Source organism: Ornithorhynchus anatinus, chromosome 2, assembly GCF_004115215.2.
Source record: "Ornithorhynchus anatinus isolate Pmale09 chromosome 2, mOrnAna1.pri.v4, whole genome shotgun sequence".
NCBI lineage: Eukaryota > Metazoa > Chordata > Mammalia > Monotremata > Ornithorhynchidae > Ornithorhynchus > Ornithorhynchus anatinus.
The window spans coordinates 45,691,255-45,712,610 of record NC_041729.1 but is presented as its reverse complement, the minus strand read 5'-3'; the positions used below and the strand labels follow the sequence as shown (position 1 = coordinate 45,712,610).

Below are 21,356 nucleotides of genomic sequence, written 5' to 3'. Positions count from 1 at the left end.
GGAGCTGGGATTAAAGCCCAGGTCCTCTGACTTGGTCCTGGGCTCTTAGCACTTGGCCACTGCAGCAAAGATTTGAATTTAGGCTGGTTTTTTTTTTAATCCTTGTTTTGTCAACCTCATCCCTTGCATTTTGTAAATTACACACATCAGGTTCTTTCCTCCTACAGTTTGTCGTGAAACGTGAATCAGTCAGGAAGGACCCCAAGTCAAAGCCAGTACTTTGAGGAGAATGTGGAGGGTAGATGTAAATCATGGGTATGTTAGCAGAGGAAGTAGAGTACTATCATCTTGCCACTGTTCATACTGACCCCATATTTGGTCTCCTTTTTGCCTACCCCATCTCAGGGCAAAGCTCAAAATAGAGTTATCTCGAACCCAATCCTTTTTGAATGTTTCAGAGTCCAGAATGGACCAAAATTTAAGGCCTGCCCCTGGTCCTGTTCTCAGCTCAAGCTAAAGGCCCATGTCTACCTCAGGTCTGATCAGGGTTGAAGGAGGGCTTTGGGGTCCCTTGCAGGAGCTCTGCTAGGTGGAGGGTGTATGGGGGGGGGGGAGCAAAGGGTTGTATGAGGGTGCTGGGGTTGAGCTGGTCCATTCACCAGAGCCCAAGCAGACTCCTGTTAAGTTTGGAAGGTTGAAGGAGATGATGTTAAGGCTAATTTTGGTAGCTTGAAAGAGTTGCTGTTAAGCAGCCCAAACTTCCCTGTGGCATCAGGCGAGCATCATTTGCAGTGAGTGGTGCTAGCCTTTGCTAGTTCCAGAAGTCAGAGTCTATTGTTTGAACCCTGATTGTCCACTTACTAGTGCATGACATTGAAATTGCTGCTCTCCTGCTTCACTTAAATGACTTCATTTCATATTAGTAGGACATACCTGATTGCACATCACTGGGGAGATGGCATTTAGAGCAGGCATCGTAAACTACCCTTTCCATCTTCACTGATCTTTGAAAGAATATAAGATAAATAAAGGTTAGAGTGGCATTGGTGTTAGAGGGTTCAGAAGACAAAGCAAGAGGACCAGTGTTCGATAAAAATAGTCTCAGGCAGGCACAAGGATGCTAGAACTTGAGGTATGTTGGGGTGTTAGGACTAGTGGTTATTTGGGTAAGAAAAATTTGAAAGCATGGAAGGCGGAGCAGAACAAATGAATGCCTATTTTAAAGCAGGGACAAAAATGCAAAGGAACATGGTTTATTTCTGTTGCTCAGTATTCAGGGATAGGAAAATCAAATCGTTTCTGACAGCCTAGTTTGAATTAATGAAATAATAGTAACAATCGTTGTAAAGTAGCACTCAGCAGAGAAAAAATACTGGCTGTCAAGTTTAGAGAGTGAGGCATGCAGAAAATCCAAGCTAAGAGAAGAACCAACCCTTCCTATGCCTAACATGTTTGTTTTACCAAACTGGCTTCTTCAGTTTCTCTTTAATGGAACTGTGAGGCAGAAGCTACGTTGTGTTTCAATCAGAATTTACCAAGATAGGAACAGCTTGTGAAATTGGTCACTCATTTTTTCAAGAGACTACAAAGCACTTTGTAGCAGCAGGGCTATGAAGTGAGGCCCACTTCACTTTGAAAGCTTCATAAGAGTAGCTTTCCTATTCAGGGGACTGTTAGTGGTTTTAGCAACAGTTAGGAGCTTCTGAGCCCAACAGTGGTTCACAACCAAAGTTTCATCTCTACAGGTAAATTTCAAAGAGGGGACTCATAGATTCAGTTATTATGCTTTGCAAGAAACTCACCTGTCTAATGAAGAATCATTAATCAAACAGGATGCTTTTTGGCTTTGATTTACATAGTACAGTCAGTTTTCCTAAAATGTGTGTTTCCCCTATGCATTTTGGGTCAAACCCCATTGTGGAATTAGGAAACATTTTTGGGACAACACATGTCAATCTGGATGGCCCGTGATGTGGTGTCACAGATGTGTTCAGAAGCAGTCGTTTTCCTTAGCAGCAGGTTTTTCTAGATTGTGACCCTTGCATTGGAGGAAAAGTGGCTGTGTAAAATTATTTTACCTGCAGTCAAAACTCAGGAACCTCGGAGTAGAGAGGGAGAGAGGGGGCAGGGATGTCCTTTTTATTAAAGCCAATGGAGTGAAATCTGTGTTCTGGTAAGGTTCTTGCCTGTATTGCTGTGGCCTGCTGAAGAGGACCTTAAATCTCTCAATCTAAGGTCCATTTGAAAGATAGAGGAAACAAGCTTATTGGTAAAGTGCATGTGTGTTCATTTTCGAACTTCCCAGATGGCAAATCTTTATATAGAAAATATGGAGGGGCAGCTTGGTCTTGTGGATACAGTGTCGACCTGCACTCCCATTCATTTCTCAGCTACTGGCTTGTTTTGTTATCCCGGGTAAGTTATTTCACCTTTTATGTCTGTTCCCTCATCTCTAGAGTGGGGTTAATAAATAATGCTGGCCACCCACAGTCCTGGCAGAGTTGTGAGGAGCACTGAGAGAGTAGGTAAAATATGTCGTTCCCCAGAAGAAAGATTGCAAATCATAAAACATCAAGACCATGGAAGGCCTTGTACTTAAACATCTGCTGTTTCTGGTTTTATGATTCTGAGCCCTTTAAATGACACTTCCATTATATTTTCTTTTTCTCTTTAGTGGTATGTGTGCAACACGGAACAATTATGTGAATCACTTCAGCCTGTCTTTGTCCAGAGTTACCTTGATCAAGGAACCCAGATCTTCTTAAACAACAGTATTGAGAAATCGGGCTGGTTGTTTATCCAACTGTATCACTCCTTTGTGTCATCTGTTTTTAGCCTGTTTATGTCTAGGACATCAATCAATGGGTAAGTGAAGTGGTATTTTTTCCTTTCACATTTAGGTTAAAAATATTTACTCCTTTATGAAAAGCTTGCTGTGTTCAAGGGGCTGAGTAGTAGCCTATACTTCTTATACCATAAACGAACCAGAACTCCAGTCACCATGCCACCAGATTCTTACTGATATCCCGCCTTTATGGGCATTTTATGTCTTTATCTAAATCCTCTCTGATGGTTATCGCAATCATCCTATATTTCCATGGTATTAATCTTGGTAATGTGGGAGAAGGATCATTTTGAGGTGAAGAGCAAAAAAAGTGGGATAATGTAAAGATCCTCTTTTGCCTTATATTTTTGGTTGTTCTGGGACTGAAAATTCTGGTACCTTGATGATCTATTCAGGTTAGGTTAGAGGCCAGTGCAGAAGATGGGTCTTGCATTTCTTCCTGGTGGCTCAGCCAGCCAGGAATCTCTTTTTCTCTAGCCTTGGATCCTTATCTAAAAAGCCCTCCAACTAGTTCATGCCAGGTTAAATCAGTGTACTATTAGCTGCTGAGAGCCAATTGAGTGGAGAATATGCGACTGAATAAAGGCTGCTAATTAATTGGGTATCTGGGTCACATTCAATTAAGAATCCTCGAAAGAATCCCATAGTAAATGTTCAAACATAATCCTGGTCCTCCAAACGTGGAAATCAAAAAGAAAGAAAACCAACATGCTTAATGCTGAAAACACTGTAATTCAACCACGAGTAGTGGCCACGTGCGTCTCCCCTATAGGTTCGGAACTAGTTCCTGTTTTATGTCTGGATTCCCAGCCTATCATATGGTGTCTGGATCTGTTCCCATGCCCCATAACCCATTTCCCAAGATTTCCTTCTTGATTCTTTTTTCATTGTCTCCACTGAATTGCCTTAAGTCACCCTCTGAAAGCACGTATCATTTGTTGCCTGGTGGTTGTTTGAACACCCTAACTTGGCAGCCGGACCTTTTTCTTTAATCCAGAGTATTGTCCTACAATTCTGAAAATGTGCTGCGGAGAATTTCTGCTCCATATTGTTTTCTTTTGAAAACAAAGCAGCTCTATAAACAGTTTACGTGGTCCTAGATCCCTTTGGTGGGGGAGAAAAAAATTGCCTCCTTTTTGGAGGAGAGGAAGAAAATCCTATGAGTTAATGAGTCCCTTGGACCTCCCTGGTCTCCAGTTCCTATTCCAAACCATTTCTATGCTGCAATGGTCATTTTTTCAAGGAAAAACTCAATTGGAAGGCCATCAGCTCCAATAGAGTAAACTTAGTAGAAAGCTATAGCCCAACCTAAATAGTCCTATGATTTTTCATGTGAGGGAGTAATAAGTTAATAAAAGGATTCTTATAGGTCTTTCTTCAAAGAGCTCAAAATATTTGTGAAGGGAATGAATTAATAACTCTTTCCAAGTACGTCAGTAGTTACTGTGACTGGCTGTTCACCCATCTCCATAGGAGGAAGAACAAGAGAAAGTGAGATTGTGGCAGCAAGAAAGAGTTCACTTAGATAGGAGGAAGGAGTTATTGGTATATGAGTCACTAAACACTGGATCAAGCTACCAAGGGAGGTTGTGGCATATCTGTCCCTGGAGGTCTTTAGATTAGGATCGACAACCATCTGTCATGGGTACTTTAGGTTTGGAGCTCTCTGAGGCAGCACACTGGGCGAAATGAGTTCCAGGAGCCTATGTTTGTCCAGTTAATCCTCATCACATCTCTGAGGTAGAGGGACAATAATGTTTTCCCTCTACCTCAGAGATGTATTTTATGAATGGGGAAATCACAGCTAATGGCAGTGAGTTATAGCTTGCCTCAGACTTCAATGAAGATATGAAGAGCTGGTGGTCCTGTGGTCAAAGGTGACACTTCCTATAGCTATCACCATTGTCAAAAGCAGCTCAACACATGTACCTATCTGAAATTCTTATCAGTTGGTCAATAGATTTAGACCCTTTCTCCCAAATTTAATTTGCTTATCCCTTTCCGAAAGGTATGAGGGAAAGAGCACAGCCCTCGGATTCAGTCCCAGCCCTGCCACTGGCCAGCAGTGTGACCTTAGGCAGGTCACTTAACTTCTCTAAGCCTCTACTTCCTTGTTTATAAAATGGGGGTAATAATACCTGCTCTTCCCTACCTCATAGGAATGATGTGAAGACAAAAATAGGATAAATAATATGAAAGTGTTTTGAAAAAGAAACGTGCTAAAAAAATTCAAGGTATAATATTTGATTAACATTAGAAAAACAACCTCATCTTCCACAAGATTTAGAGTTCCATATTTCTGGTAAGCTGATGTTGATGATTATTGCTGTTTCACATCACTTTTTTCAGTGTTTTTGAGATGTCCTGGGGCAGAGGACCCATTCTAACAAATTTGCCAGAGTACACACACATACATGGTTATCTTGAAATGAGTACTGCTCTCAGTAGGAGCTTAACTTTAATCATGGGATCTCTTTGGTTCTTTGTGAACCCCAAACTTGCAATTTCCTAAACATGCAAACAATAAGATTGCTCATATTGCTCATATTGCTAAGTCAAACTTCTCTCAGCAGTAACTCGAGTCACTGGTGCACTTTTTTCTACGCTACTCTGCTTGCATATACTTAATCACTTCTGTGCTTACTTCCAAGTCTTTGGTCATAACACATGGATTTCCTTATTCTCTAAATGAGGCAAGGTGATGAAACTGGCTATGGCTACTGAAAAACTGGTTTGAAGGAGGGGCTCATTCTATTTTCTAATTAGATAGTTCTATGAGGTATTTGAGCTCCATCTTTCCATCCTTGCTTTATCTTTCTCATAAAACTTCCCAGTGTTTTATTTCTTTGTAGGATCTTTGCTAATAATGGTAATAGTGGCATTTATTACAGACGTAGTGCTACATGCCAGGGTGGACACAAGTTTATTCTGTTGGACGCAGTCCCTGGCCTACACATGGCTCACATTTACCTTATCTCTGTTTTTGTTTTTTTTTTTTTTACAAATGAGGAAACAAAGGCCCAGAGATGTTATAACTTGCCCAGACACCCCTAGCAGGCCAGAGGCAGAACTGGGACTAGAACCCTGATCACCTGACTCCCAGTCCTCTGCTCTTGCCATTAGACTTTGCTGCCTCCCCTCTAAGTCTCCATCTCTTTTAGAAATAAAGAGCCTGAGCCAATTACACAATACAGTCTGGCACAAATTATACATATGGCTCTAGGAAAGGCATAAACCACATCTGTATTACCCGTGATTTGAAGACCTTTTTTAGATCATATTACCCGTGATTCGATGACCTCTTTTAGGTCACTACATTTGGTTTTCTTTCTTAATCATCCTACTGTACCTGAAACGCTACTTTCTCTTTCATTTCTACCATTTCTTCAAACATCCTTTGTTGCTTCTGGGAGAAATAAAGCCAGTGGATGCAGGAAGGTATTTATGGTTTTTATTAAGAAAAAACTCAGAGCTTCACATGGGTGTGACACTGATGGACACTGGCACCCATCCAGATGCCAACCCATAGGCAAGATGGGGAAGGGAAATCCCAAAGCAGGGGTCATGGGAGGAGTATGAGGCAATGTTCCGGGGAGAGGGGAGACCCAGCAGATACTGGGGATATACTCTTCTGCTCTGCTGCATTCGTTCTTCTCTTCAATTCAAAGATGATGGCTATTGCTGATAACAGGAACCCATTGGTATCCTGCTGGCCTTGACTGCAACCTTAGTTATACTTTTGCAGGAGAAGGGGATGGCAGTCATGGCCAAGTTGCTGTCTAAGTCCAAAGACTATGGTCACCACAACTCCATTCCCCTTCAGGAGATGGAACAGCTGCAGAATAGGTGAGGGCACCTCTGGATATGGGGAGGCATTTTCTGTATGGCATCTCTTTATGCCCCAGCCCTCCCAGCCTGAGGGCTAACTTCTCACGGCTTGCAGTGGCAACCCAATACAGCAACTGCCATTTCTTTTCCATGTACTTATGTATAGATGGATGCGGCTTATTTTCTATATTTAATTTTTCTTTGTTTTCTTGCTGTGTTCTACTTCTGCTAATCATTAAGTCGCTAATCACTTTTTTTTTTAATAGCCATACCCATCTTCTCATCTCTTTTTCTTTCCAGCTCCTCCTATCACGTGCCATCTCTTTCTCCTTTCACCTTTCCTTGTGTCTGAAATTGTCACCAGCACATTCTTTCAATCCCTGATATTTTCCATTGATTACAGGAATAGCCGTACTTTCAACCCAAAGAAACAAAATTGACATTTAGAAAAGCGTTTCTTCCTTTCTAGCCTCTTCTTCTTTTTTTTTTTGAAACTACATCAGCCCCTGAAGGTTGTTGCTAATGGGTAGTGGATTATAAAAGGTTCTTTTGTTTGTTTTTTCGGTAGTAGGTTTGTTGACCCTTTTTTAAAAATTTGCACAAAATCCTCCACATCTGTGCTTTTATTTCAGGTTGCTAGGAAGAGGCTCGATGTTTGTGTTTTCTCCGGATCAATTTCAGAGACTCCTCAAAATAAACCCAGACTGGAAAACCCATAGACTCCTTGATTTAGGTGCTGGAGATGGAGAAGTCACTAAAATTATGAGTCCTCATTTTGAAGAAATCTATGCCACTGAGCTATCCGAAACTATGATATGGCAACTTCAGAAAAAGAAATACAGGTACTAAAATGATATTGGTGTATTCTTTTTGAAAAGCTATTCACAAGAAGAGAAACCAGGAGCAATTTTTCTAGAATAATAGCATTTTAATATCCTCCTAGTTCATAATATAGGAATTTGAAAGTAGTCACTTTTTTGTTGTTTGTTTTTAGTTAGATTCTCTTCTTCTAGATATACGAGCAATGGTAAACTGAAGTTTGTTAGATTCCCCTTAATAGTATCGTATTAAAGTGAAGAAAAGAGCTTATATGAAATTATCATGAGCTCTATAGGCATATTGTAAAACATATCATCCAGAAATTAAAATCTGGCTTTCCCAGCCTTGAGAATATTTCTTAAAAAGGATTCCACGTTAGAAATCTAGTTCAGTTGTACTTTAATCTATCCTGCAAATCAGGATTAATTTAGTAAATGGCTTTTTACAGACCATTAGTTTATTATGCAGATTAGGCGCTGTCTGTGGTGTGTAAAGATCAACATATTAATGCTTAAACTCTACTCGATTCGTATTGAAAATAACTTGTATCTGTTTAATTTTTAAATCTTTTAATCCTTCAGATGTTGTAATCAGGATTTATATCAAGTGGTCTCTTCAGTCTGACTTTTTTTTCCTTTGGTGAGAAATGGGAGGGTGTGTAAGGAAATTCCTCATCTGCTAGTGTGAGGGAAAGGAAAATCCAATCTTTGCATCTCTGTCTTTATTCCTTTTGACAATTAAAGTCCTGGTTGTTACAGAGCAAATACTAAATGTACACTTCAGCAGTATATGAAATATGTTTTGAGTTAATTGCAATTTTATCTAATGTAATTAATCAGTCATTTTTATTAAGTGCTTACTGTGTGCAGGGCACTGTACTAAATGCTTGGGAGAGTACAACACAACACTATAACGGACATATTCCCTCCCCACAGTGAGCTTACTGTCTAAATGGCTAAAAAGACATTAATATAAATAAATTACAGATATGTACATAATGCTGTATTATCTAATTGTATTTAATAGACTAGATTCATTGTTTTAAATCTTTTTGAGCTTTATTTTCTTAAAAATCTACATGAAGTACATACAAAAATGTTTTCAAGCCTTTAAAATTGTGAAATCTGATACAAGATAAAAAATTTACCCTAACAATTGACTTTTTTATAATTTGATTAGCATGAAAGAAAATTTCAATCAGATCTGGGTATTTTGTTCACTCTTAGTACACTAAGCTTACTTTAGTATTAGAAATTGTCTGGGGCCCCCTTATTTTAGAACTCAAGCTAGTCTCACCCCTAGTTTTAGTATTAGGTAACTCTGCGTATTGTTACATCCATGAACATAGCCAGGCATTGCAAAGCCTGTGGAAATGGAAGATCTGGGAAGGTGCGAGGGTTGGTGAGGCATGGGAAGCTAAACCAGATTGGGATTGTCTGGTGGATAGACTGTAGAATGGGGAACTGCATCCGGGGTGGTGTTTGGTGAGGAACAGGGACCCAGGTTAGGGCTTAGGGATGTGAGGAACAAGTTGGGGTAAGGAGGTTGGTGGGGTTGGTGAAGAGCAGTAAGTCTAACTGGGGAATGGGAGTTGCTTCCAGCTCCTCAAAATTCCCATTCCCCAACTTGGCTCTTTTGTAAATTCCTGTTCTGGTGCCCCAAGCCCCAACCCATCCCCAAACTTCACCTTCTCCATTCATTTCTCAGTGTCCCTCCTCCTTCCCATTTCTTGTTTGGCCTCCCTCACCCATTGTGCTGTTACCTTTCACACTCTTAAAAAAAAAAAAGTGGTAGAAAACACTCTAAAGTACTAGCACTCTATTTGATTATTTCTTTTTGTTGATTTTTATGTTAATGGCTCTAGGAAGTCTAATCCCTGGGTTGCTTCATACCTTTACTTTCATAATTCTTGATTATCAGTTTTTATTATAACCTGTGTTATGTGTGTGCATTGTTCTGTGATTTTTACTTGTGAAACATTCCTTTACCAAGTTTGGGCTCAGCCTTTCCTGTTGGTATTTATTTTACCTGAAAGACAAAATTTTAAGGTAATGTGCATATTTGTTTTCCTTTCCCTAGGGAACCAACGCATCATCCACTTCGTTTGATATTTGAGTATATGAACATAACTATCTTTTGTAAGGATTTGGGGAATCTCAGATTGTAGATCTACAGTCTAAAAATAGCATATATGTTCATTTGAATTGAAAAAAGTTAAATTGCTCTCTTCCAGAGATTGTCTAGATATGCCATAAAGCCATATTACAAGTTTGACCTTGGATTTGTACTTTTAATCCAGTGGTCTACTTTTAGCTTTCCTTTTATTTACATCACAGCTTTTTACTCATGAGAAAATTACATTTAGAAATTGCAAGTCAATTTTGAGCAGCTTCTTTTTTACTTGAAGGCAGAAAATTGACTTTTAGCAGTCATTTTATGGAGATGTATTTCTTAGGTTTTTCTAGTCAGAAATATTTATTAAACACACTGTGTGAAGAGTACTGTACTAACTGCTCAGGTGAGTAAAGAGAGGTAGAAGACACCTCCCTTCTCAAGGATCTCACAATCTAGTAAACATAAAAATAAGTTACAGATGGGAAGTAAAAGAGAATGAAAATGGGGATGTATGAGTAAGTGACTAAAGGGTGAAGTATGTAAACGTATATAGCCTGACAGGGTATAGGTGATTGGGAGCACATAATTGAAGAGGGAATGCAATACTTGGATTAAGATCTGGGGAGAAAAAAATTAACTGGGGAAGAGGTGGGACTTCAGAAGGGCTTCAGAAAGGGAAGTGGCATGGTGAAGTGGCAGAGTGTTGTTCTAGGAGCTGGAGGACCAGGGTTTGAGTCCAAGCTGTGCCGCTAATTTACCGTGTGACCACGAACAAGTCATCTAACCTATCTGTACCTAAGTTTCCTCATCTGTAAAATGCAGATAATAATTCCTTCCTACCTCTCAGGGTTGTTGTGAGGGCTGAAAAGAGTAAATTAATGTACGAGTGCTTTGGGAATAAAAGCGCTATAGAAAACCAAGGAGATCGCAGGCCTGGGAGTTCAGAAGGACCCAGGTTCTAATTCTGACTCTGCCACTTGTATGCTCTGTGACTTTGGGCAAATCTCTTAATTTCTCTGTGCCTCAGTTTCTTCATCTATAAAATGGGGATTAAGGCTGTGAGCCCCATATGGGACAGGGACTGTGTCCAATCTGATTAACTTGTGTCTACTGCAGTGCTTTGTACAGTGCCTGGCACATAGTAAGCACTTAAATTCCATAAAAAGCGGGGGCTTTGAAATTTGGGGTTACTGAAGCTTTGGTGGATTTTGAAGGGGGAGGGAGTTCCCGGCAGGAGGAAAGAATAGGAGCAATGGGTTGAAAGCATGAAAGAGAAGAATAAGTTAAGTGAGTAGGTGAGCTTGGGAGAACTGGAGAATATGAGTTGGGGTAAAGTAGTAGAAGAGATTGGATAAGGAAGAGGGTGAGACCTGATGGCGTGCCTTGAAACCAATGATCAGAAAGTTTTTGCTTGAAGAGAGTGGATTGGGTTACCCAAAACTACATTTTTTGAGGAATGGGAAAGCATGCAGAATGATGGTTTTTTTAAAAAAAAGGTTCAAGCAGCAGAGTGAAGTATGGAATGGAGAGGAGAGAAGCAGGAGGCAAGGAAGACCAGTGAGGAGACTGATGCAGTAGTCGAGAAGAGATATGGCAAGTACCTGGACCAGCATTGTAGATGTTTGGATGGAGAGGACAAGGAGCATCCTGGAAATATTGTAGCAGGAAAGCCAACAGGATTTATCCACAGACCGAAAAAGAGGGAGGAATCAAGGTTAATGCCATGGTTGTGGGCTTCAAAGACAGGGAGGATGGTCATGTGCCAGGGAAGAAGCATGGCCTTGTGGTAAGAACATAGGCTTGGGAATCAGAGGACCTGGGTCCCAATTCCAGCTCCACCACTTGTCTATTGTGTGACCTTGGAAAAGTCACTTCACTTGTCTGTGCTTTAGTTCTGTCATTTGCATAGTGGGAATTCAATATCTGTTCTCCCTCCTACTTAGACTGTGAGCCCAATGTGGACCTAATTATTTTGTGTCTACTCAGCACTTAATAAAGTGCTTGAAACATAGTAAGTGCTTAACAAATACTATCATTATTATCATTATTATTATTATTATTGTTATTTGTGATGAGAAAAGTGGAGGGGAGGATTTGTGGGGCAAAATCAAGAGTTCACTTTTAGGTGTTGAGCTTAAGGTGCTGGCAAGACATCCATGAGGAGATGTTTTGAAGGCAGGAAGAAGCCATTGTGAGACTGGGGGGGAGGTGAGAGGTCAGGGCCTGCAAAGTAGGTTTATTTTGAGTCATTCTGAAGAGGTGGAGGTTGAAGCCATTGGAATATATGAGTTCCTAAGGGAGTGAGTGTAAATTAAGATGAGTGGGGGACCCAGAATAACTTTGAGGAAACCAGTTGGGAGAAAGGGGCAGAAGAAGAACCAACAAATGAGACTGAGAAGTTGAATATATGGGAATATTTGTTTAAGAAAATTTAGAACCTGAAATTTTCTAAAATGTGACAGTTATCTTCTCTAGCTTCCTCATAGCAAAATAGCTTTTTTGGTTTGTTTCCAGGAGACAGAATGCATCTTTTGCATAGTTAGGAGTCTGTAAACTACTTGTTGGCAGGAGGATCGTATCTGCCTACTCTAATGTATTGTTCTCTCCCAATCGCTTAGTTCAGTGTTCTTCACCCAATAGGTGCTCAGTAAATACCATTGTTTGATTGATATGAATGATGTTTCTTCCAATAAGCATGTGTATATGTTTGGATTTTTTTTAAATATCACTGATTACTGGTTCTCAGCTGGCATGCCACAGGTATAATGATCATCTACTTGGGCACTGCCAAGTTTGATTTATTGTGCATGGGCAATAGAGCTCCTAAGCAAGCAGAGTTCTGTAGAGTAGTAGTAACTCATTATAGGTAGGGAACATGATGGCTAATTCTGTTGTATTGTACTCTCCCAAGTGTTTAGTACAGTGCTGTGCACATAGTAAGCACTCAATAAATACCACTGATTGATAGAAATCCAGAATCTTTTTTTTTTTGGTTCTGATTCACACCAAAAAAATGAGGAGTGGTGAGTACACTCGTATAACTTTCCCATTCCCATAGACTTGTGACTGGGTGGGAATAATGGAGCTGTGAAGCTGTGGAGCAAAATAGTTTGGAAAGCACTGCTTTAAATAACTTAAAGATGGCACTGAAATTCAGATGTATCAGATTCTAGGCTGCAGCAGTTTTTTGTTGGTTCCTTTTTTCTACCAAAGCAAGCCTACTTAGAATTGAAGAACAAATCCTCATTACCCTCCGAGCCTGTTCTCCTTCATATTTGGGTTGTGACCACCATATGGGACAGGGACTATGTCCAACCTGATTAACTTGCATCTACCCCAGTGCTTAGAACAATGCTTGACACTGTCTCCCCGTCTAGACACTAAGCTCATTATAGGCAGAGAATTTGTCTACCAACTCTGTTGTACTCTCCCAAACACTTAGTACAGTTCTCTGCACATAGTAAACACTCAATAAATATCACTGATGGTGGTGATCAAGGGATTAACAAGTATAATAAGGGAACAAACATTTGTTAAAATAGCATGGTTCAGTTGCCTGAGTTAGAAACAAGGATCATAGAGATTGAAGGCATGGAAATTCTTAATCTACTTTTGGCCTGGGTTGTTGGTGTGTTTTTTTAATATGAGCTAATAAAATAATTTTCAATCTCAAAAGTTAGATGTGGCAGTCATTATTTTGGGGGTTTTTTTTTACATATACTTTTAAAATAATATAGCTGAAGGGAACACGAAGCTTTCTATTTTCATCCGAAGAAGTTTCAAAAAAGCATTATATTCAAGAATACTTTATAAAATCCCTGAATTTTATGTATTTTCAAAGACACCTGAGTATCCGCTTATGCTCATATATGTTTTAGCCCATATCCGTTTTCTTATGTTTCTGTTATATTTGTCATCCTAACTGGCAAATTGGAATAATTTTATGGAATGTGAGTTTGCCAATCTAATAAGTGACTCGACCGCCCGCTAATGTTGGAAGAGTGTGCTATCCGTTCTTACTTGTTACTTAAAAGGGCCCAAAAGCATTAGGTTGTGCTGATGAGTAGTGAGATTGCCGGCTTCCTGATTGACCCAGAATGAACGTAATTGGTAGCTACTACTAAACTGACAGAGGTGCTGATTGGCCCTGTGCTCCTGACCATCTTGCATCACCAGCCTGCTTCCTATCAGGATCCCAGTTGGACATAGAGAATCTTTGTTTCATTGATTGTAATCTCCAATCTACTTCCCAGTGAAGATCCTCTCTGTCTCCTATGGAGAGACTCTCCATCCAGTTACAGCCTATTCATCTGTTTGGATGAGCTGGCTGTCTGGGTACAGTTGATTAGGGGAGCGTATAAGCCGAAATGCCCTTTATCGAACAGGTGGAAGTGGTGATGTTACATTGTTCTAAACCCGCTTCATTATTATCACAAGATGCTTTTGCAATAATATCTGTTCTATGTCCCACGAATTTACAGTCTTAATGTCATCTTTGTCTTAGTTCCCTTAAAGCATGAGGCTTGTGTTTTCCCAAAGTTCTGAATAAGAGAAAATAAACTCTTGGTGTCTGATGCCACAAGTATGCATCCATGCACACAAACCTTTGATTCCAACCCTGAGGCTCATTATGTCTAAACAGGCTCAAGTTGTCAGATGATGTTCTCTAATTCTTCAACTGTGTTCTAACTAAAACCTTTAGTGAAAACCGATATTCTGTAGTCATTCAATCTATGATATTTATTGAGTGTTTACTGTGTGCTACCCTGTTCTAAGAGCTTGGGAAAGTACAAATCAACAGGGTTAGTAGACACAATCTCTGCCCATAAGAAGTTTGCAAGTCTATGGAAGAGCAGGGTGTACATTTTATCTTTGCAAATTTCATTTTTTTTAAATCTCATTTGGTCCAACCAGCATCTCCTATGAGGTAAGGGAAAGCCGATCTTATCCCCATTTTACAGATGAGAGAATTAATAGGCATAGAGAAGTTAGCGACTTGCCCAAGGTCATACAACAGGCCAGTGGCAGATTTGGAACTGTAACACCAGTCTTCTGACTCCCAGATCGTGTTCTTTCCACTGGACTACTCACTGTTTTCCCCACCACCCCCCTAAGCAGAGTAAGCTTTGAATCCTGCCGGTTCTTCCCCCAAAATATTTTGTGAATCCAGCCTTTCTTCCAACCTGTCTAACCCCACCCTAATGATAATAGTTGTTGTACTAAACACTTTCTTAGAGCCAAAGCCTTCAGCTAAGCATTGGGGTAAATACAAGATAACTTGTCTTGAGCAGGGAACGTGTTGTTAATTCTGTTGGATTGTATTCTCCCAATTGCTTAGTACAGTGCTCTGCAGTCAGTCAATCGTATTTATTGAGGACTTACTCTGTGCAGAGCACTGTACTAAGTGCTTGCCAGAGTACAGTATAACAATATAACACATAGTAAGCACTCAGTAAGTACCATTCTTTGATAATGATGATGGTATTTGTTAAGCGCTTATTATGTGCCAAGCACTGTTCTGAGCACTGGGGTAGCTACAGGGTAATCAGGTTGTCACACGTGGGGCTCACAGTCTTAAGCCCCATTTTACAGATGAGGTAACTGAGGCACAGAGAAGTTAAGTGACTTGCCCCAAGTCACACAACTGACAAGTGGCAGAGGCGGGATTAGAACCCACGACCTCTGACTCCCAAGCCTGTGCTCTTTCCACTAAGCCATGGTGCTTGATCAGTCCCTATTCTACAAGGACCTCACAGTCTAAAGGTGAGGGAAAAGAGTTATTTTTAATCCCCATTGTACATAGGAGGAAGCAGGCTCAGAGAGGTAGTTACTTGCCCAAGGACACACAGCAGGCCAGTAGCACAGCTGGGATTAGAACCTAGGATGCCTGACTCCCAACCCATGCTGTTTCCACTAATACCCTGTTGCAAGCCTTCTCCACCTCTCTGGACTACTGTATAACCCCCAGCCTTTTCCCTCCTTGGTGTATCTTACCTACAACAGCGTAGATCATTCTAAAATTCTGATTAAAGTACATCACTTGCCTGCTCATCACTTCTCCCAATCAACTGTCTCACTCTAACCTATTTTCTTCTTTGTTCTTCCTAAACCACCTCACCTCTGACCCATTTCTCTAGAATGCCCTTTCCTCTCAAATTTGCCAAACCATATCCTTTCCTTCTACTTCTTAGGTCATGCCCCCGATTAATACTCTCACTTCATCCCAGCCACCGCAGCACTCTTATATGTTCTCAATTTTATTTGTTACTGATTGATCTATGTACTTGAAAGTGTTATTTTTGTCATCTTTTACGTTCTTTAAATGATTATATATTCATCAGTCTGTGTCTGTTCATCTTGTCCATCGGTTTGTATATATCTTGAGGGCTGGGTTGGTGTCTTATATTTCTGTTTGTCTCCCGAGTGGGCCTCAGTAAATACTGATAGGACTGGTTCTAGTGTAGGCACTCTAGGCCATTGTCTAAGTTGCTGTTCAGTTAGGAGTGTTACCTTTTTTCTTTTTCAACTTTGGCTTCTCATTTTGTGGTTCACCTGCCTTACATATCCTTTTCTTTTGCCCAAAGATCCAAAAAAAGGTCTTGAGAAGACCCTTCTGATGGTCTAGGTTAGTGGTTTATGGTTTAAAAAATGTAACTTTTATCTGAAAGACAAAATCCCTGCCACATAAGGTTTGCCTTTTGAAAATTTGGACATACCTGAATTTCCTGTATGAAAATGCTCTTCTAAATGTAGCCTTGATCCTGTAGACTTAGGTAATGTCTGTAGACTTCTGTAGACTTAGCTAATGGTCTCAAGAACCATATTGGTGATAATGCATTATATTACATGAAACTACAGTTGGCAAGAGCTTTTATTTCTAAAGTATCTTCATTTCCTACATTAGAAGTGCATATTCAAGCACTGAAGAAAATACATTTAGCTTTATTGAAAACTGGGACGTTTTATACCTCCCCTTTGATGGAGCATCACATCATAGATGGCAGACAAATCTCAGTCCAGTAATGAGGACTTTAAGGCCAAATACCTATGCAGTAGAATTTCATTCTCTTATCTCTGCCAGTCATCCCTCTGGAGCATGGAATGTAGGGAGCAAGTAGTTGATTCAAAGTACAGCACATTGAAAAGTGCATGCAAGAATTGAATGTCAAAATTCATTTACAACCAAAGTGACTGCAAAATAGTGCAGATTCTGTTATAGCACCATAGCCCGGCAGGTAGCTGCCATGATAGTAGCCATGTGGGCAACTGTTGTGGTCTTCCCTACCCACGTTAGCAACTGCTGTGGTCTTCATTGCCCACATTTGTCAGCTATCTTCAGGAGTCCTTCTGATTCTTTCCATCACTCAAGATGCCCTAGGTGGGTTTTTTTGTTTTGAAGGTTTTTTTGGTTTAGAAGTCATCAGCACAGATATTATATACCCACCAGGCACTCCCCTACTTTTGGCTGTTTCTCCCCCTCCATCACAATGAAGAATGGCTCCGACTTTGCGGGATACCTTGCCCTATCCTTAGAATGTAAGAGCATGTGCTCTGCTTTAATCTTCCTTCAAGGTTCTTTGGATATGAAGATTTTAGTATATGAAACTGCATCTCTCTGCAGGGGTTGAAGATTTATTCAGCCTTGGGCTGTAAACAGAAATTCTTGTCAGATGCCCACCACACCATTTTTTTTTTTAATTTAGAGAGGACCATAGGAATACAAAGCATTATTACAAGGTGTGCTATATTAATGAATGCTAATATATTTTTTAATTTATTTAATCACTGTTTATAAAACATATGCCTGTAACTGGGGGTAAATAGCCATTTTTTTTTACCTGTCCACAAGTGTGTTACATAGCAGTGACTGCATGCCGCAGGAATATTATTTATGAACTCTCTAGTTTTAGCTTTTTTGCATTTCTTAACATAAGTTTGAATTTCTCTCCCATCTTCATTCCTCGGTTGTCCTTTATTTTATCGCCATAAATATCAATATATTTTGGAATCAGTTTGTAGAAAACAGAAAAATCAGATCCTTAAAATTATATTTTTTCTTTAAGAGAGTTTTCAAGTGTGTATGTCAACTTTTTTTTCCCCATTTTTTTTCTAGAGTGCTTGGCATAAATGAATGGCAAAATACAGGATTCCAGTATGATGTTATCAGCTGCTTGAATTTGCTTGATCGCTGTGATCAGCCACTGACTTTATTAAAAGATATTAGAAGTGTCCTGGAGCCAACTAGGGGCAGGGTCGTCCTTGCATTGGTTCTTCCCTTTCATCCATATGTGGAAAATGGTAAGCAATTTCAGTCCAATAGTTGCCACATTGTGGTATTTTGATATAAGGTACCTGCTGGTATTCAGTGGTTTTATCCTTTTTTCATTTAAGCACTTTCTAATGTTAAGTTTAACCAGTAATTTAAGTAGCCCTACTGACCGATGTAAAAGCTCCACTTGGTTAATGTTCATTTTAATGTGGTTTTTAGAAGGCTCTAACATTCCCTTTGTGAAGGCCACACTAAATAAACAGCTTGATCTGCCTGCTTGAGGTTGGGGTTTTGAAGGGTGAGTTCTTGAAAGAATTGCAAATGCAGAGCGAACCATTCACATTGGCCTTTAAACAGAATCAGCTGTAAATAGTCCAGCCTGCACAATCTATCCCATACACAATCAGTGAATGCCATTGCTATTTTGTTTTGCATTTTATATTTCTTGACAGGGGCTCTTAAAATGATAAACTTGGCTATCTCATTTTCTCAGTGAAGACCATTAGTGTTCCAACATGTATCATTTATTTTGGTAACATAGTGTTTTAATTGCATGCCCCTTGCTCTTTAGAAATATTAATTTTTCTACTCTCCGGATGAAACATGTACCAGTAGGAATTATTTGATTTGCTATTGCTCCATAATTCATGTAACTTCTGGTCGCTATATGATTAATCTAAAGTCAGATTTTTCAATCGGATGGTTTGAATCTCTGTCCCTAATGAAATGTGACTGAAGACAGACCTCAAAACTTCTTTTGCTGCATGCATTTTCATGAGACATTTAATATTTTAAATCTGCTCTAACAATTAGATTATTTCTTAGATCAACCTTGGATTCGAAATTCCACCCATCAGACATTCACCATTGTTGTCATGATGAGACATTTGAGGTCAGGGAACATCAGTGGCCTGAAAAACGTTTCCAGTGTCCAATTACAAGAAGATATGGATTTTACTTGGATTTTTTTTTTTTACTAGATTTTTTTCTCACCTGATTCTTACCACTCAGCCTTAGTATTTTTTTTCAGGTCCTGGCCCTATGGGCCTTTCTAATGTTCATGGTTGACTTAGCATATTTCAAGTGGATTTGAGAAGAGGGGGAAAAATCATAAAAATCATCCATCTTCACATGGTGGTTAGTGAAAGTGTCAGTATTGTCCTACAGACAAAAAATAGCTGGAAACGTCTTGATATTTGTATAGTAAATATAGTCTCTTGCCTTGAAATTTACCTCAGTGTGTGGTGTCTCGACCTTGTTCAAGTTCTAAGATATTGTATAATAAAACCTCATTCCATTTTTCTGCATTTGCAATCATTGGAAATACTGGAGGGCTGCCTTCTGCATCCTGTTGGCTAACCACATGGTAGAACTTTAATGCAACTTCCTGGCATAGCATGGGGTGGAAGAACAGGGGAAGAGCCATAAATCTAAACACAGACTTCACTTCCTGGTGTTTGCAACCTTGACTATCTGGAAGTAGAATTGGGTAATAGACTGAAAATCAGTCTCCTGGACATAGCGTTGCTTGTTGAGTAAAAGAAAATCTGGTAAGTGACATCTTGTAAGCCGGACCCAAGAATTCTCGCTGGGGCTGGTGGCCTGTGTTAACCTTGGAAACTGCTCTGCTACCCCTTCTTTATTATCATTTCCTTCTGCTAAGCCACTAATTAGAGCCTGATGATTTCCATGTGAAACTTTCAGAGGCTAGCAAGATGCAAAGTGATTCGGTTGTGTGAACTCGGTGATTGATTTGGGCTGTGCTAACGATATTTGAGGATAAATGTATTTTAGGTACTCAATTGATAGCACCTTATTTTTGTGAAAAAAGTAATTATTGGTGAAACAGTTTATCACAGAGTATATTGTAGGAGTGTTTTTAACCTAGAGGAGTTAGCAAGAAGCCAAACTCTGATGATTGCTTTAAGGCCCCACAGTAAGAGTGTTCTGCTTTTGTGTGGAACTCAAAGTGTGGAACTGGGATGCCAACTTCTCATTTTGAGTGTGGGGCTGAATTTGGGGTAGAACATTGAGGGAATGGAGCATTCAGGGTTGGGGCACCAAATGAGAAGTGTTTAGGCCGAGTTTTGAGTGGATGAGGGAGGAAAAGAAAGGAAGAACTTAGGGTAGGGAGAAGAAAGAAAGGAGAGGAAAAATGGGGAGAGGGAGGAGAAAGCAGGAAGGAAGGGGAGCCCAAGGCTGCTTTTGGTCCCAATACTCACGAGGACAAGCGGTCTCTATTCGCTGCACCCCTTCCCTGCCCAGGGCCACCGTTGCCTCCCAGCTGCCGTCATTTGTGCCGTCATTCTTAAGTTGCAGTTCCACAGAGAATGATGTCAACTGATCCAGAGTCACTGTGGCTCACGCTTCAGTGTAGCTCATGCTTTGGCAATGAAGGCTTCCACCCAGCTGGCTCATTTTGGGAAATCTCTGCTAGTTACCCATGACAGCAGCAGGCAGGTGGCAAGGGTGGCACTGGGCAGGGAAGGGGCTCAGCTGCTGCAGATGGCTCATCCTTATGGGGACTGGTACCAAAGGCAAGTAAGGGGGCATAGTTAAATGGCTTTGCCCTCGTGGTGCCAAGCCCATGGAGGTATCTGCCCCCTTCATTCTGGAGTCAGGACTCGTGTCTTGCACCCCTAAATTTTCATTTGAACTTAACCTTGAAAAGGTCCCTATCTGTAACAGGATCTTGCTTATTATAAAGTCTTGGGATTATGGGCCACTTGAACTGCATTAAATCATGGCCCCGGTGTATTGTTTTAAGTAGAGTAATTTGGGAAGATCAAGTTTAAAATACATCTTATTAATGTGTGCATTGCAGTCTAGCGGCCTGAGATTCGTTTACAGCGTTATTAACAAGAATGTCAAGGATTGTGTTTTGGTTCTGTTTTCTGGCTGTCACAAAATAATTATTAGTGGTTCACTTTGTAGGGAAAAACAGTTCATAAACGAAACAAAAATCAACCAATTTTATGCTTCGAGCATCATCACAGCAGCCCACTAGAAAGGAAACTAGCGTCTGTGACTTGCTCTTTCTTGCTTGACTCCTTTGATTTGGGGGCCTTTCTTCATCACTCTTCCTCGCAGTTCAAAGTCTGAAATATTTGTCGGTGCCTTTTAAAATGCATCTAAGTGAACCTTGAACTAGTTCAATTAGATTTAGTCCTGTTCCTTATAAAGTTTAGTTTTCTACATCTCCTAGACTGACCATTCGCCATCAAGATGTTTCAGTTTTGGTTAAAGAACTTCAAGAGCCATTTGTCATTTCTCAGACAGTGAAAAATCTGTCAGCTCTTATGCAGTAGTGGGAATGGAAGTTATTTACCCACCAAACTCTGACTGCAAAATCATTTATATCCTGTTAAAAGCTTTGCATTCTGGTGGGCCTGGGAGGTCCCAGAATTATGTTCCCATGTGTTTCCCCCACCCCCATTTGCACAACTGCCCTTGTTTTATGTCATGGAAACTATTTGTTGAAGCAGGCAATTTGAGAGAAAGCAAAAAAGGCAAGCTAATTCCCTCTTCTCTGGAAATTCA

At 40.2% G+C, this 21,356-nt stretch overlaps 1 protein-coding gene across 1 annotated transcript in view; it reads left to right on the top strand.

Annotated features, from left to right (window-relative positions):
- The window catches only part of METTL9 (methyltransferase like 9), a 51,344-nt gene that overhangs the window by 8,866 nt on the left and 21,122 nt on the right, over positions 1-21,356 (top strand). The window contains exons 2-4 of the mRNA XM_029057556.2: positions 2,615-2,805; positions 7,246-7,455; positions 17,661-17,845. Of these exons, the coding sequence (XP_028913389.1) occupies positions 2,615-2,805; positions 7,246-7,455; positions 17,661-17,845 (586 nt within the window). The remainder of the gene's footprint in view (positions 1-2,614; positions 2,806-7,245; positions 7,456-17,660; positions 17,846-21,356) is intronic.